This window comes from Pararge aegeria, chromosome 21, assembly GCF_905163445.1.
Source record: "Pararge aegeria chromosome 21, ilParAegt1.1, whole genome shotgun sequence".
NCBI lineage: Eukaryota > Metazoa > Arthropoda > Insecta > Lepidoptera > Nymphalidae > Pararge > Pararge aegeria.
The window spans coordinates 14,216,460-14,232,668 of record NC_053200.1 but is presented as its reverse complement, the minus strand read 5'-3'; the positions used below and the strand labels follow the sequence as shown (position 1 = coordinate 14,232,668).

The 16,209-nt window shown below is 35.5% G+C and overlaps 1 protein-coding gene across 1 annotated transcript; it reads right to left on the bottom strand.

Moving 5' to 3' along the window:
* Positions 1-383: 383 nt before the first annotated feature.
* On the bottom strand, positions 384-8,188 carry LOC120633229 (cuticle protein 3-like). The gene is made up of 4 exons (XM_039903382.1): positions 8,153-8,188; positions 5,024-5,218; positions 2,509-2,707; positions 384-928 (listed from the first exon to the last, which is right to left on the bottom strand). Exons 1-4 carry the CDS (start codon positions 8,159-8,161, stop codon positions 816-818), a joined length of 516 nt encoding a protein of 171 aa, XP_039759316.1. The 5' UTR covers positions 8,162-8,188; the 3' UTR covers positions 384-815.
* Between the last annotated feature and the right edge of the window lie 8,021 nt (positions 8,189-16,209).

Sequence of the window (16,209 nt, the reverse complement as noted above, 5' to 3'; positions counted from 1 at the left end):
TTTAGAAAATTCATTTTTTTATTCATAGAATAAATAGTCTTTTATTATCTATCCATTAATTGGACCGGTATAACTACAAATGTACGGGATTTAGTTTATTATCACATTAACGTTTCGTACTGAATATAAGCTAAGTTGTATACGTAATAAAGCCGCTTTTACATCAAGATAGTTGGTCAGTTAGTGAGAAAATAAGACAGAGAAAAGAAAAAATAGCCTCATCAAAGAAAACACTGTCGTTTACTAATATACTTTTCAAATTTTCATCGCCCCAACAAAAGTAGAGGAAATAACAAATGACAGTATAAAAGCAAATATGACAGATTATAAAACACAAGAAACACTTATAAACGAAATATCTAAAATTAGTACTGCTACAATTTATAAAGAAGATATAAAGTGACATTTCGTAAATACTTGTTTCATTTTACCAATCTAAAGAACGAAATTTTAGTTCCATTTGAACTATTAAAAACCCCTAAGTGAAATAGAAATCAAGAAGAGCGATTTTGAAACCATTTTTGAGGTTCCATTTTGACATTTTAAAGATTTCGTTCGGTAATTAATATGACAAACAGTTTTTAGAGAATCATGAATTAATTATCTTCTATATCCTCAAAAATGATTTCAACCATCCAACTGCCAAAAGTAAATTATTTGTTATAAGAAAGTTATTTTTTACGTTTTTGTATTAACATTTCCAGGAAAACATTAAAAACAGCAGAAGGATTTTATTCAGTATTCGGAGGTGAGTAAGCTTCTATAGCCGTTAATCTAAATGTAAAGATGGCTTAACTTGTAAGCTTAATTACGTCTTAGAATTTGTAGGGTTGACGGAAACCAGCCGAAGCTTGCGCGCGCGCGTTGTTTTGTTGAGCGAAGGGAGCGGCAGCACCGCCGTCACCATATTTACCGGGGCTGTATGAACCTGGAAATGCAGACAAGAAAAATATTATTGACAATCTCCCTGGCGCTGTGGTGAGCGCTGTAGTTTTTAGTTTGGTATCAGGGATCGAATACCGGCAGGTGCAATTAGGGAATTCATAATTTCAGAAATTTATTTTGTCTGGTCTCGTGTGAGCCTTCAGCAGTGGCTACACTACCGACAAACGCGTGTCGCTAAACGATTTAGTGTTCCGTTAAGATGTCGTTTAGAAACTGATTAGGGGGGGTTTTATAAAACTGCTATACCCCTAATAGGTTAGCCCACTACCATCTTAAACTGCATCACCTACGGGTGAGATTGCAGTCAACTTGTAGTGTTTTTTTTTTTTTAAGTTTCTTAGCAATCTAAGTGTCTTAAGTTAAAACTAAACGGCACAAAGAGAGCTGTTAACAAAGGAACGGTTAGGATACTTTCCCAAATCTCCACATCGAATAAAACAGAAGCTGTCAGTGTGATCGGAAATTATGATATGTCTTTGACCTTTACTCAATGATAAAAACGTGTTGTCTTTACTAAATTATTTAACCATTGGTTTTAAATATTAGTGGCTATATTTAACACTCCAGGGAAGAAAGCATTGCCCTCAACACATTATGAATTAGTGAGTCAATCTTTACCTGTGCCTGCAATACTAAAGAGTCTAATACAAAAGAACTCTATTGATTCGGACATAGTATCTATTATGGAGTGGTCTATGAACATAAATATTTGCAACGATACGCCGATTAGACATTTTACAATGCAGGAAAGGTCATCCGTATTAGAATCAAGGCTTTTGTGAATTGTATAATTAGCTTTCGATAACCTATTGACCATTTCGGAATATATTGCCATTAAAATTCAAAGGCTAGAATCTTTCACTTTTAAAATTATAAAGGCGTTGTATTCGTAAGCATCTTGAAAATTATCCATTGTACTAAAATTTTATTCATTTATTTGTGATCGTAAAGCCGCATCGATACTGGGCCCTGAATTATTCTCGAGTTACAACAAATAATATTACACCATAGTAAAGAAATTTATGTAGTTCACTCCCTGTGCAGCTTCTAAGAGCCTTTAAGACATCAAACTCAAAAATTTAAGGTTAAATCGTTTTTAATTCCCACACCTCTGGATGGACTGTGTGGGTGTTTTATAGTAATTAGTGATCCACCTTGCCTCGCAAGTGTGCGATTGTAGATATTAGTGTAAAGCAGTCGGGAGTGGTTGGTAATAAAATTCCGCCGTACATTAATTTAATCTATCTTGTAGGGTTTAGCCAACCAAGTCTATTCAAAATTTTATAAAAATTCATGACTTAATATATGCATAGCCTTGATAGCACAATATTTAAAAATATTGTTTTACAATTAGTTTAATATATTATTCAGCATAAAATTATATAATTAATATTTTTTGAAATAATTAAAATAGCTCCTTATCATTTTCTAAGATTAGCAGGATAAATAAAGATATTCAGTGCTGATATGCATATTATATGTAAAGTGCAAACTATTGTTATTAGCAAATTTAAAGATTCTCCTATTCATTTCCTTCGCTATAAACATTAAAAGTAAGCTTACCATCATCAATAATGCCAGCGGCTTCATCGCGGGCGTTCTGCTCCAGAGCCTTCAGGATAGCTTCCGGGGTCGGTGGGGGTGTGGGGAAATGAGCTCCTACAGGCTGGAATCCTCCTTGACCACTGTTGTAGGACACGGCATAGATTTGACCATCATCGCCGACGTATTGGAATGAGCCTTGGTTTTCGATGCCGTCAGCCTGAAATTTATTATTACCGTACTTTAAGTAAATTTATGATTTATACATAATGACTTTTGAAATAATTTCAGTGGGCTTACTACTGTCAATTGAAAATTAAATGTTTATATAACAATATCTTGACGTCCAAAAAATAAAGATTACAATAAAGAACGACTAACCGTAATATTGAAATATTACTGTTATTCAGTCAAGTTTAAACTTGACAAAGAGACAATAGAGTATATGAGTAGCGTAAATATGTCAAATTAGAATAAAATTTCAATAAAATAATAAAAATTCAAATAGAAATTTCATCTACAAATTTTAATACAAGGGTATACTTTAATTGAAGTAAATTATTCTTTTTAACATTACTCATATTTTGGATTTGGTAAAAGTTTATCATGGATTTGGAACGAAGTTGGAACAGATTTATAAAGTTTTCGAGTATTAACACTTTTCTTTCGGCTTTTTCATTATGCACGCACAAATGTACAAAACGTTATACTATGCCAGTATTTACCGTGAAATACCTAGCTTTTTAAAGTAGGAGTTTCGTTTTATTTTACGCAATAAGTCGGAATCATTATATTTCCTTAAGGCTTCTTTATTTCATAATGCAACATTTATTTTGAATTTCCTAAAAAATATTCTAATTTATTTTTTAAGTGTTATTTCTAATTTATTAAGTTCGTAGGTTAATTTTTAAATTTCCCATAAATTAGTTGGCTTTGGAAATAGTTAAAATAATATGTTGAAATGTAAACGAAACTAATTTAACTATTGCATTGCAGTTCCAAAATGGTATTCTTAATAACGGAATGGTCTGATGACAAACCGGCGTACATCATCTTGAGCAACCTTTTGTTTAAATATAAATAGTGTTTTTCATAGCGATCCTAACATTCTATTGGCACAGATTTCTTCCAAAACTGCAAGGTTAAGCGTATCTAGACTCAATAGATGCATTGTTACCTACTAATCTTTATGTCCTTCAAGTTCGTTGTATGTTCCATCTACATCGCGATTTACCATTGGGTGTAACTGTAGTTACACCAAAGCACTTACGATGTACTCAGCTTTGTATACGTGTAATTTAAATCAAATTTTCATAGCGATATTGCCCAAAGAACCAAGAAGATGTTACAATAAATCTAAAAATGTTAAGGCAATGTTGACCTTTAATGCAATCCTGGCCAGTGCCCTTTCGTCCGGAGATTGTATCTAGTATGTGCCTTGGGTTTTTCTTCGTTCCATATAGTATGATATGGAGGTTAGATGTAAAGTCAAAGTGCAAATATCTATAAGCTGTTGGAGGACCAACAGCTTTCCACCATCATTTACAGTACCTATATATCTATATGGTTACAGAAATGTTAGGTTTATACATCCAATTTATCGTGTGCTTCATCAGTATTTATCTTCATCAATGGACATCTTTTTCTGTCTTAGGTCTTGCTATAATAGTATATGATTTTCCCACTTTACAATGTTGTGCCCTATGAGACTCCTTTTATGTAATCTGTCCATCGGGTTTAACCAACGTTTAAAGAGAACTCATGGATGTTGTGGTCCAGAGGAATGGCAACCCTGCATCGGTAAACGAAGCGTTGGTCAACCCTAACGATGAGGAAAGATGATATCCTACGAGTCAATGGGAGCCGCTGGATTCAAGCAGCCCAGAACCTTGGATTATGGAACTCGATACAAAAGACTTATGTCTAGCTGTGGACGTCAATTGGTTGTTTGATGATTATGATAAATGCTATAAGATAGCCATTCTTTCGAAGAAATCACCTTTCGACCCTAAGATCCGTTGGAGCGTACTTGGCCACTTTAGGTTCACAACCTGCTCTAAAGTGGGTTGACGAGGTATATATATTTATCGTAAAATACAACGTGTATATGAAATTCAAAACATTACTTAACACACACTAGAGGTACTGTATTTATCGTCTTTGAGACTTATCTGTGAAACCGAAACGCTAATAGTTTTTCAGTAAACCACTGCCATAGTTTTTACGGAAAGAAATCAGATACAGCGCTACATTACATGTTACAATTAAAATCGAGTGACTCCCGCCACTTTAATAGGTACGCTTCAAGTAGCGTAGGAACTATGCTCGTGTCGGTCTTTTATCTTTAATAGGGTTTTCATAAGTAAGTACTAAGAATGTTTCGAATTAGTTTGTATGGAAAAATAAATATGCTTATTTTGATTTAATATTTCTACAGGGTGATCCTCAGGAAATACACTTATGCATCCTTCAACAGTACTTAACGTAATTTCGTTACAAGTTGTATATAAAAACAGAATTCAGAAATTTTACGTACCTCACGTCCTTGCTCCTCAGCCTTGATGCCATTTTCAGTTTCAAAGTTGTATCTGTAGGAGTCCTCTTTCACATCGGAGTCTAAGGCAAGGATTCGCGCGGTTCTTTCTAAGGCAGCCTGTGGGCGGTTGGATTGCTCTGGGTAGGGCGCATACGCGGCCGCGGCGATGCCGAAAAGGGCGGTGGCGACAATGAACTGAAAATTAAAAAGAAAATGTTTTGATTTTTGATATCAGTAAATGTATTATAGAAGCCGATGGAGACTTTGAGTTTACTAGCGCGAAGTTTAGATTTCACCAGGAGCACAACATTCATGTTGTCTACATGAATCAAAACAATCAACAAGTCAAAAGAACAAAGCATTGGATACTTTGTAATCCACATTAATATTAATAATGCGAAAGTACATTTGTTTGTTTGTTTATTTGTCCTCACTTTACGCCCTAACTAAGCAACCGATACACTTGATTTTTAGCATAGACTAGTTGAAAGGACGGGGAGTAACATAGGTTACTGTTTATCTCAGAGAAACAAATGGTTCCCACGGGATTTGAAAAACACCGAAATAAACGCGGACGAAGACCTAATAATTGTAATTCAACGAAATATACAAACAAATATCACGATCTCTGCTACTGTTCCCACAATTAATCATCCTTCAAGTATCTAAAAACAAACGCAACACAGTCATTGTCTTAATGTTACCATCTCTTACGACCGTAAACAAAGAATATCACATAAATCACAATAAAAACGCAAGTTATATTGACCCTTCTTTTTATTCGTAAAAGGCACAATATCGTGTGAATAAATTTTAATGATATGCTAATAGGAAATGCATAAATTTCAAGTTCGACACAGGTTAAGCAATGAGCAGATGGGCGTATTCAAAATCTCATTAAAATATTATTGTGTATAAATGTGATTGTTGCCTAACTGCGGCCGTTTTAAAGGTTAGCTATGTTAATCCCAATGTGACGTATGGAAAGTATTACATTGCCGTAGTTTTTAAGTAAATTGAAAACGAATTCGTGTTAAAATAACAGCCTAGCCATAATGACTCTTTTATGCGGATTTAAGGTAGGTAAACTAATAGACTATTGTAAACTGATAATGAGTAAAATTGTTGTCAGTTTATTTCATTGATGATTGATGATGAAGAATATAACCACAGCTACAACTATATATCGATTATTTTTAAATAAAGAACCTTTAAATTTTAATCCAACTAGGAAGTAAGGATTTCTGTTAAAGTTTATTTAATCATACATACAATTTTTTATTGACAAGCTCGCGGTGCCAGTACAAGAGTAAGTGGTCAAATAAACAGATATTGGCGTCAAAACGATTATTTTCAAAACTGCACACAATTACAGGTTTATGTGACATCGGTGCTAACTAGAAAAATTCCGTTAGGGTTTTCAATAGTTTACTAAAACTTTTAACTTTTACTACTTTTATAAAAATAAAAAAAAAGATCTTCTTGACGCGCTCAAAAAACGGTGCTTACACCATTTAACGAAATGCTTTCGCAAGTAGGATAGAGCCCTAACTTGTCTAATTGTCAAAACGAATAAACAAAAGAGAATACTAAACAAATAAAAACAACTTCAAGTCACTGTAATTGACATTGAAGGAATCTAGTCCGGTCAGTGTCCAACATACCATCTCGGAAATGAGGCTTGGAAATGTTTGTCTGCTTCATGTCCGGGAGGGAAAAGGTTTTCCCAGCGAGAGAAAAAAAAGGAGGTTCCGTGAGAGGTCCCGTAGTAAGGATGCGCACTTAGGATCTGACAAGTTTTCTAGGATATGTGCCTTGAGGTCCAAAAAAGCTGTATCATCTGTGCCTTAGGTTAAGTTATGTTTATATTATAAACGTTATAAGGGTTTTCGTGAACAATTAATCCAAGCGACAAAAACCCCACGAAAAAAAAAGGATCGGGCAGGCAGTACTACAGACAGTACGTTGCTTTGAAAATAATTAGCTTCTATTCATTAAAGAAAAAAAGTGCAATTTATATATTTATATCTTTCAAACCGCAAAGTTAACCAAGTTTGTATAACGAGACCGCGTGCTAGATTTGCAATTGTACAATATCGATTCTTAGACATAAATAGACTTTTTGTGAACCGCAAAAGTCAGTTAAGTTATGGTTAAGTAATGCACTATCTCGTTAAATAAAATAATTAGCATTTTTTATCCTAACAGGGTTTTTTTTTATGTTTGTGTGTAAATTTTCCCAGTCCGCTCTTCTGACAGTCTGTCAGGCAACAATAAGGTCAGTAGTTATTAAGGAACATTTTATTTAGTATATATATTATACATTTCATCAAAGGAGATCGAAAATATTAATATAAATATAAATATACTACGACAATACACACATCGCCATCTAGCCCCAAAGTAAGCGTAGCTTGTGTTATGGGTACTGAGATAGCTGATGAATATTTTTTTATGAATATAATACACATAAATACTTATAATATACAGATAAACACCCAGACACTGAAAAACATTCATGTTCATCACACAAACACTCTCCAGTTGTGGGAATCGAACCCACGGCCTTGGACTCAGAAAGCAGGGTCGCTGCCCACTGCGCCACTCGGCCGTCAATATTAAAATAATCTTTATCTACATAAAGGTAATACAAAGTTTTAGCAATTTTGGCACCGTCTGCAAAATGTATTTTTTTACAGCTAATAATTTTATTTAACAATTAATATATAACCGAAAACATAATTAATTGCAAAAGCTATAATTAAAGGGGGCGCATATATATACAATAAAATAGGGAATGGTAAACAGACACCCAACTATTTCTTTTCTGGGGTATTTATTGTAAAAGCTTAGAAAAAGAGTAAGAACAGGACTTTAAAAAAGATATAAAGACTGCCAAAGTCTCTTTTAACGGATTTAGTCCCGTAGTCAAAGGCAGCTTTATCAAAAAAAACTTAAAAAAAAACAAAAAAAAACTTAAGTTTAAAAATTCAAAATTGAAACACTTCACAGTCACAAAGTTTGATAACATAATCCGCAAGAACCGATCCTAAACCGATAGTGCCTCTCCGTGACATTTCAATCGATTAATGTGATCGATGGATCTTTATTATAATCGATATAACTCACCAGCTGCATATTGCAATGTGTTAGATCAGGTCGGAGGTGAGCTCACAAGTGATGCCACGACATCGGTACTCACATTTATATATACGCATCGTGTAGGTTACAAAATTCATTCCACGTATAATGAAACCACTTTTCCCAATAAATAACTGAACTTTAGAAACTTTTTTTGCGTAAGTTTTTTTTTGTGTAGGATTAGGATAAGTTTTAGCCTATTTAGTTAAGTTTTTATGCTTTTTGATCATTGTCAACACTTTGCGAATGTTTCAGTAGCGAGAGCTTTAGATTTCCGGTTGAAAAAGTTTTAGAAGTTGGCTCGCAAAATTGGGTCAAGTTAAGTACCCACACAACTGAGACCTTCCAAAGTTTTATGTGTGACTACAGTACTATTGCTAGTCAAGATATTAAAGAAGGCAGTTAGTTTATTTTAAAATCAATTAAGTCCCAAAAAGAGTTATATAAAACCTATTCACACAAGAGATAGCTTTAGTGACTCTTTCTTAAATGTAGCCTCTTCTAATTCTGAAAGATTTCAAGATTAGATTTCTAAACTTTTTCAAGTCCAGAAATATAATCTTGAAAACTTGTCGCTTTCGCTTTGTCAATCCAAACTTTTCATGCGAACATATTTTGGTTATATTACGGATTAAATTCAGAAATTTAAATGCAAATGGGTTAAAGGCTGTCAATAAAATATAAGATCTCTCTTTATAAGACAATTTAGTTAGAAAACGTGAAAAACCATTTTCAAAAAGTTCAAGGTCACGTAAAGTATAGAAATCAGAAAGTCAAGGTTCATTCGTCTGTGGCCTGAGAACAATGGGCGTAGTTACATCAGTTTTGATGCTATCTCGTGGATATTTAGCATATAAAAGGGTAATACGACTGACTTCATCCTATCACCATATTTTTTACCCACCACAGTATGTTGAAGGGTTACTCAACGCTTGGGGTATGAGGTTATGGTACTGTTACTGTTCTCTTCCTTCCTTTAATTATGACGCTGTGTTCCGGTCTGTAGGGCGTAATTACAGGCACATGAGGTTCAACTAGCGGCAGGATCTCGACTTCACTTTCGGGGACCCAAGTTTGAATCCCAGCACTCGCCTCTAGCTTTTCGAAGTTATGTGCGTTTTGATTAATTAAAATATCACTTGCTTCAACCTTGCTGAAACCTGCATGCCTGAGAGTTCTACATAATGTTCTTAAAGGTGTCTGGAGTCCACCAATCCGCACTGGGTTAGCGTGGTGGAATACGGCCTTAACCCCTTCTCATTGTGGAAGGAGAACCCACCGTGCTCTTTAGTGATACGTAATGGGTTGATGTGATGATGAAGTTTAACACCTACACCTCAGATTGACTGGTGAGATGGTTTTCCGCTTATCATCAGATGGGTCATTTGTTTGGTCGGTCAATTGACTCCACACGCTTTTGAGGGCATTATCGAGAACTCTCTGGTATGCAGGTTTACTCACGATGTATTTCTCCACCGTTAAAAGAAGTGAAATTTGAATTTGGAACGCATGTAACTTAAAAAAGTTATAGGTGCGGCTGGGATTCAAACTCGACCCTTGAAAGTGAAGTCGAGTCCTAACCTATCATCGTTCTAATTCATCCATCAATTAATACTATAATAAAAATAATTGACGGCCGACTGGCGCAGCGACCCGGCTTTCTCAGTCCAAGGCCGTGGGTTCGATTCCCACAACTGGAAAATATTTATGTCATAAACATGAATGTTTTTCAGTGTCTGGGTGTTTATTTGTATATTATAAGTATTTATGTATATTATTCATAATTCATCAGTCATCTTAGTACCCATAACACAAGCTACGTTTACTTTGGGGCTAGATGGCGATGTGTGTATTGTCGTAGTATATTTATTTATTTATATATAAAATAACATGTTAGGCGTTTGGCAGTTGTATTTAATATGACCTCTTATCTTAATTGTCGCTACTCCTATGAGACATGACTTTGTCTTTAGGGTGGTAAGTAGCCACGCCCGAAGCCTTCCTTAGACAAATACTACTGCAACGATTTTGTTTTATTCATTGCAAAGTCTTAGAGGCGTTTCTCAATTTATACTGTCAAGAACCAAGAAATTAAAATTTACCACTGTTCACTAGATATTTATCGAAAAATCTAAATACATTCAAAAATATTAAAAGTCGTGTAAGGAGGCACTATTTGTCACTATAAACATGTTAATATTATATGTATATGTATGTGTATTTATGCATATTTATTAATATATATTATATTATTACATTTATTGGAAAGTCTGGTGGTCAGTACTTGCGCTTTAAGGATCTAAAACGCAATCTAATATCATGCAATATACCATGGAGCAATTGGGAGCGAATTGCCACGCAGAGGTCTAAATGGCGCAAACTCATAAGTGAAAAATGTAAAACCTTCGAAATGAAACGTCTAGAGCACATTGACTCAAAGCGCTACAACAAAAAAATTAGGCCTAAGCCTTCCTATACGTATAGTTATAATAACAGCGGTCAACTTTACTGCGGGTCCTGCAATCGAATCTTCAAAACTAAATTTGGCTACGCTAGTCATATCCGTGCACACTCGAGACGATAAAGCCAAGGTGTCGCCGTTGAAGGATACGTCATGGAGGACATCATCATCGTCATCATCATCATCATTACATTTATTATTTTATTTAATTATTTATGTATATAAAATATATATATGTATTAATTGCGATTTCCCGTCTCTCATTGCCTTATTCCAATAGTTAAAGTAGCCTGGAAGAGATCGCTGTTAGTGCCGCCTAATAAGGCCGCCTTTTGCATATAATTTATGTTAATGTAAGTGTTCCTGTGTGTGTTTCCTTTATTATGCAATAAAGTTGTTTAAATAAAATAAATAAATATTAATTTAAATAAAATAAATAAATATGCGTATGCATCCTTCAATATTATTTCTTCATTTTGTTACACGCTGCAAACATAGTTTCGGAAAGCCCTAAAGATCTAGAATATTTAGCTCTAGCTTTAACCAGCATGTAGAAATACAGACGCTGGGAAATCTTTCCGCGCGTTAAGATTGGATTCGGGTGTTAACAACACAATGCCGCTTTGGAACGATCTAACTGCAGCTCTGCTTAGTGTATTTCAAAATGAATATTGTGCTTGAGTGCGTAACAAACAATAAAACTAACAGAAGCTTCGTTTATAATTGGCGTGCTAGATTTATTTGTGGCCAAAGTTATATTTTGTGCCTCCAGCATGGCTAGCCATTTAGGGGACAATTATCTCTCTGGGTAAAAGATAAAAGTTTTTTTCTCCGACAGCTTTATCAACTCTCAGAGCACTGACGCACAAGTGGAAATAATATCCAAATAATATTTATGAAAAAATAAACGTGGGTCAGCTTCTCCTATTCCATGTTCCCGTGTTTTAACACTTATATCCCTTGCCAGGGGATATAGTCGGGGATATAATTTTTGACTCCTGCCTGTGCTAGCCCTGCAGTGCTTTATTTCGAAATTCAAAGCGAAACAAAGCATTCTAAGTGTGCGTAGCGAGAGATTCAATTTTATTATCTCACCCGGCAACAATTTGGCTCATATAAAAAAGGAACATTTTTCCCATGCACAGCTTCACAGTTACACCGTCTTTGGCAAAATTGTGCATAGAAAAAAACTTTGATCACTAAGCCCTCTCCGGTATACTTTTCGATGGCCAGAAAAATAATAGGCTGTGGTAAATTTAGCAAAAGGTAGAATAATTGGTAATTTAATAAACACTCTAAAACCAACCATCCAATCTCATCTTTATGTGCAAACCGGTAATAACAGTTCAAACATAGATGTGCATACACTTCATATTGCCTACCCTTAACCTTCCAACCTATGTGAAAACTTCTGAGAAAGTCCTCTTACATTTTTCGTTCATCTTTAGTTAACTAGTAATAAAAAACTCAATTCAGATTCTCCCTGACCGATTTTTTAGTCAGAATGTACCAGGTTAGATTGCAGCCAAGTGCCAACTTTAAGTGGAATTAAAAAAATGTGTGTGTGTATTAGTGTACAAACGTAAGAAGTGTAACTTCTTTATGACATCCTTTTTTATTTCATTATTAAAATTCATTGATATTTATTAGATTACAGTTGTATTAATTAATGATTGCTAGTTTTAATAAAATTACCGGCCCACTACAGAGCACGGGTCTCCACCACTGGCCCAGTGCTCTTCCACTAAAAATTACCGCTTGAAATTAATTACATTCACTGATTTACAATCAAAAACGAATAAAAAACTACCATACCCACGTGTTCAATGTATTAGAAATTAAGATGGCGCGTAACAGAAAAAGATGGTGCGTAACAGAAAAAGATGGCGCGTAACGGAAAAATGTGACGCGTAACATAAATAAACTTAGTGTGGATGTACCTTACATTAATTTATACCTACGTTAGATATCAAAAATTCTTAACCGAGGAGATAAATTGACACAGAATAGTTTGAGGCACAAAATATAGGTGTTCCCAAGGCGTCAACATTACAAAACACCGTTTGACCTCTTGCGGTCACATACATTTCTAAGTTTATCGTATGACGGGAAACTAGATATTATTGATTCATAACAATAAATTTACAGACAGCAAAGCGAGGCTACTTTAACGAAATGCAATTTTTATGTGTACGTGCTAAATTTTGTCATAAATATCACGGATTTGAAATTTTTATTATAATTATAATGAAACCGGCTATAAAGGAGTTCTAGTAGTAGAGTTTTTTTGTAGTATTTACTTGTAGAGCTTTTTGGGTATTATTTGTGCCGTCAAGAAACATTGCTGCCAGTTTAAAGGACGCAGTTGCCTATGTAATTACTAGCACATGATAAGCGCATGACAATTCTTCATAATGTTCTCAAAAGCGTGTAAAGTCCACCAATCTTGTCCTTTTGTCGACCTCTCTGGCGCAACGGTGAGCGTTGTGAATTTAAGTAGGAGGTCCTGGGTTCGACGCCCGGCTATTCGGGAATCTATATTTTCTGAATTTTCTGTGGTATGGTCTGGGAGGCTTCGGCTGTGGCTTGCCGCTAAGCTATTTAGTGTTCCGGTGCGATGTCGCGTCGAAACCGATTAGGGGTATGACTACCATACTCGCAAACAGGTTAGCCCGCTACCGTCTTAGATTGCATCATTTCCACCAGGTGAGATTCCAGTCAAGGGCTAACTTGTAGTGGAATCAAAATAAAATAAATAAATATACTACGACAATACACACATCGCGATCTAGCCCCAAAGTAAGCGTAGCTTGTGTTATGGGTGCTAAGATGCCTGATGAATATTTTTATGAATTATATACATAAATACTTAGAAAATACATATAAACACCCAGACACTGAAAAACATTTATGCTCATCACACAAACATTTTCCAGTAGTGGGAATCGAACCCACGGCCTTGGGCTCAGAAAGCAGGGTCGCTACAAAATGCGCCAATCGGCCGTCAAAATAAAAATCCGGACTTGAATAGCGTGTTGGACAGAAGCCCTTATCATTTAGGAGGTGACCCGTGTCCTTAATGGGTTGTTTGCAGACGCGGAGGCTTAAGATACCTACGTACGGTTGCCATCAACCGTACACAGGGCGGGAATTTACAGAACGTGTTCCTTGCATACTCTGTGAAGTGTTGCTCAGTTTATAAACGATTCCACTTTCATACGCGTCTTGCTACTGTATGGTTATTGTAATTTTGTGGTATTAAGGTCCCATATGGCACCGTCTTACGGCAAACTAAGAAATACAGTCATACAAGAGTCCGACTCATGTATGACTGTATTTTTAGGTTGCTGTATATAATAGTAAGGGTTCCGTACTATTATATCTATCACTTATTTATATACCTACTTTTTTTTTTAAATTTTCAACAGTGAAGTTATAAAAGAAAAATAAAAAACACTATTAAACTTGATCGAAGCTTGTGAGAAGACCATTGACTGAAACGACGATCGGAACAATAACGGCGTTAATCTCGTGAGCAAGGTCCAAGTATTTTGAGACTTTTTCCTTTTCAGCTATCACCTGATTCTCGTCGTGTGGAATAGTAATGTCAACAATCATTGCACGGCGCACTGATCGATCGACAAACACTATGTCAGGTCTTTTAGTTGGACACCTGCCAGTGATAATCGTTCGATCCCAGTAATGCAATTTTCAAGAACTGACGCCGGGTCGCACCTATAGTAAGGCATCTCAAAATCGATAAGGCCATACCGAAGAGCAAGTAGTTGATGTATTACCCTATTATATTCTTGATTATGTCTGTGCAAGCCGTACTATTATATTATTATATATCAGTTAATGTTATGTATCATCATCACATCAACCGATTGTCGTCAACTGCTGGAATAGGGAGTCTTTTGTAGGGAGTTCCATACCACGGTCTTGTGTCGCTTGGTTCCGGTAACACCCTCCCTTTAACGTCGCCCACCTCGTCGGGGTCTACCAACGCTGCGTTTACCGGTGCGAGGTCCCTATTCCAACACCTTGGGACCCCAACTTCCATCGGTTCTCCGAGCTATGTGCCCCGCCCATTGCCACGTCAGCTTAACGACTCGTTAAGCTATGTCGGTAACTCTGGTTCGTCTACAGATCTCCTCATTCCTGTTTCGATCCAGAAAAGTTACTCCGAGCATAGCTCTCTCTATCGCCCGTTTTATGACTCTGAGCCTTCTTATGAGACCCATAGTCAGTGACCACGTTTCGGAGCCATAAGTCACGCAATGTTCGAAGTCTTTTTCTTCCGGTACGGTATATTATTTAAAAAAATATTCATCAGACATCCTAAACCCATAACTCGCTACGCTTACGTAAGTAGTAAAGTAAGCTACGCTTACTTTACTACTTACTAGATGACGATGTGTGTATTGTCATAGCATATTTATTTATTTATCTATAAAAACGGCAAAAAAAAACTTATCTTTTTTATGGGAGCCCCTTTAATTATTTGTTTTATCCTGTTTTTTTGCATTATCAATTGTTGTTATAGCGTCAACAGAAAAATCATTTGGGAAACTATCATGGTTCAAGAGATACAGCCTGGTGATAGACGGCGACAGGACAGACAGCGGAGTATTGCAAATAGGGACCCGTTTTACTTTATGGGTACGGAACCCTAAAACCAAGCCTTTTAATGCATCAATAATAGCAACCTTCACTGCCTTCAGACTAAGATATGGATGCAGTGACTAACTCTGTACCTACGTGAAGTGATAGTCTCAAAGGTTAAATTCCTTATTCAATAGCGATGCGTCTTCAATGAATTTTTATGGCATGCTTTATCGGAAATTAAATTTTATAGTCATTGCTTTTTGTAATATAAATGTGTTAAAAGTTTGTAAAAGCGCATGGGTTTGAAGTTACTTTTCTGGACAACATAGTTTTGATCATAGTGTTTCAGAGAGCGCGCTTGAGAATCTTTCCAGTAATTTTCCTTTATAGTTTAGAAACACAGACAATTCGTGACAGAAGTAAAAAGCTAATTTAGGTGTTCTCATAATTCGAAAATTTAGTTATGCCTACCTGTAACAGTTTATCGTAGTTTTTTTTTTATAACTAAATAAGTATCACTGTGAAGTCAAAGTGTAATGAATCTATTGTTGGACGTTTAAATTAAAAAAAAAGTAATATACTTTTTTGTTTATATATTTAGGTATTGTTTAATATTAATATTAATAATTTATTAAGGTATATTTGAATAACGTAAAGAGGTATCTTATTGTCTAATAAGAGACCTCTTTACGTCATTCAATATCCAATAAGAACCAAGTACTGGCTATTTCATTGCTGGAAGAAGTCTTGGAAGATTCATCTCAATCAGACCGGAGTCTAGGGCTAGCACAGGACTCCGGCCTAAATCCGGTCTAAATTTTCGGGCTGAATATGGAATTCGATTTCGAATATCGAAACACAAAGTTCATAACCAAATTAGGTTAAGATTAGATTAGTTTAACCAAATTAGGTAGTACACACCTTGAGGTGGTGGGATTTTGTACTTTTGGTGATTTTTTTAGGTACCTACTTCTGT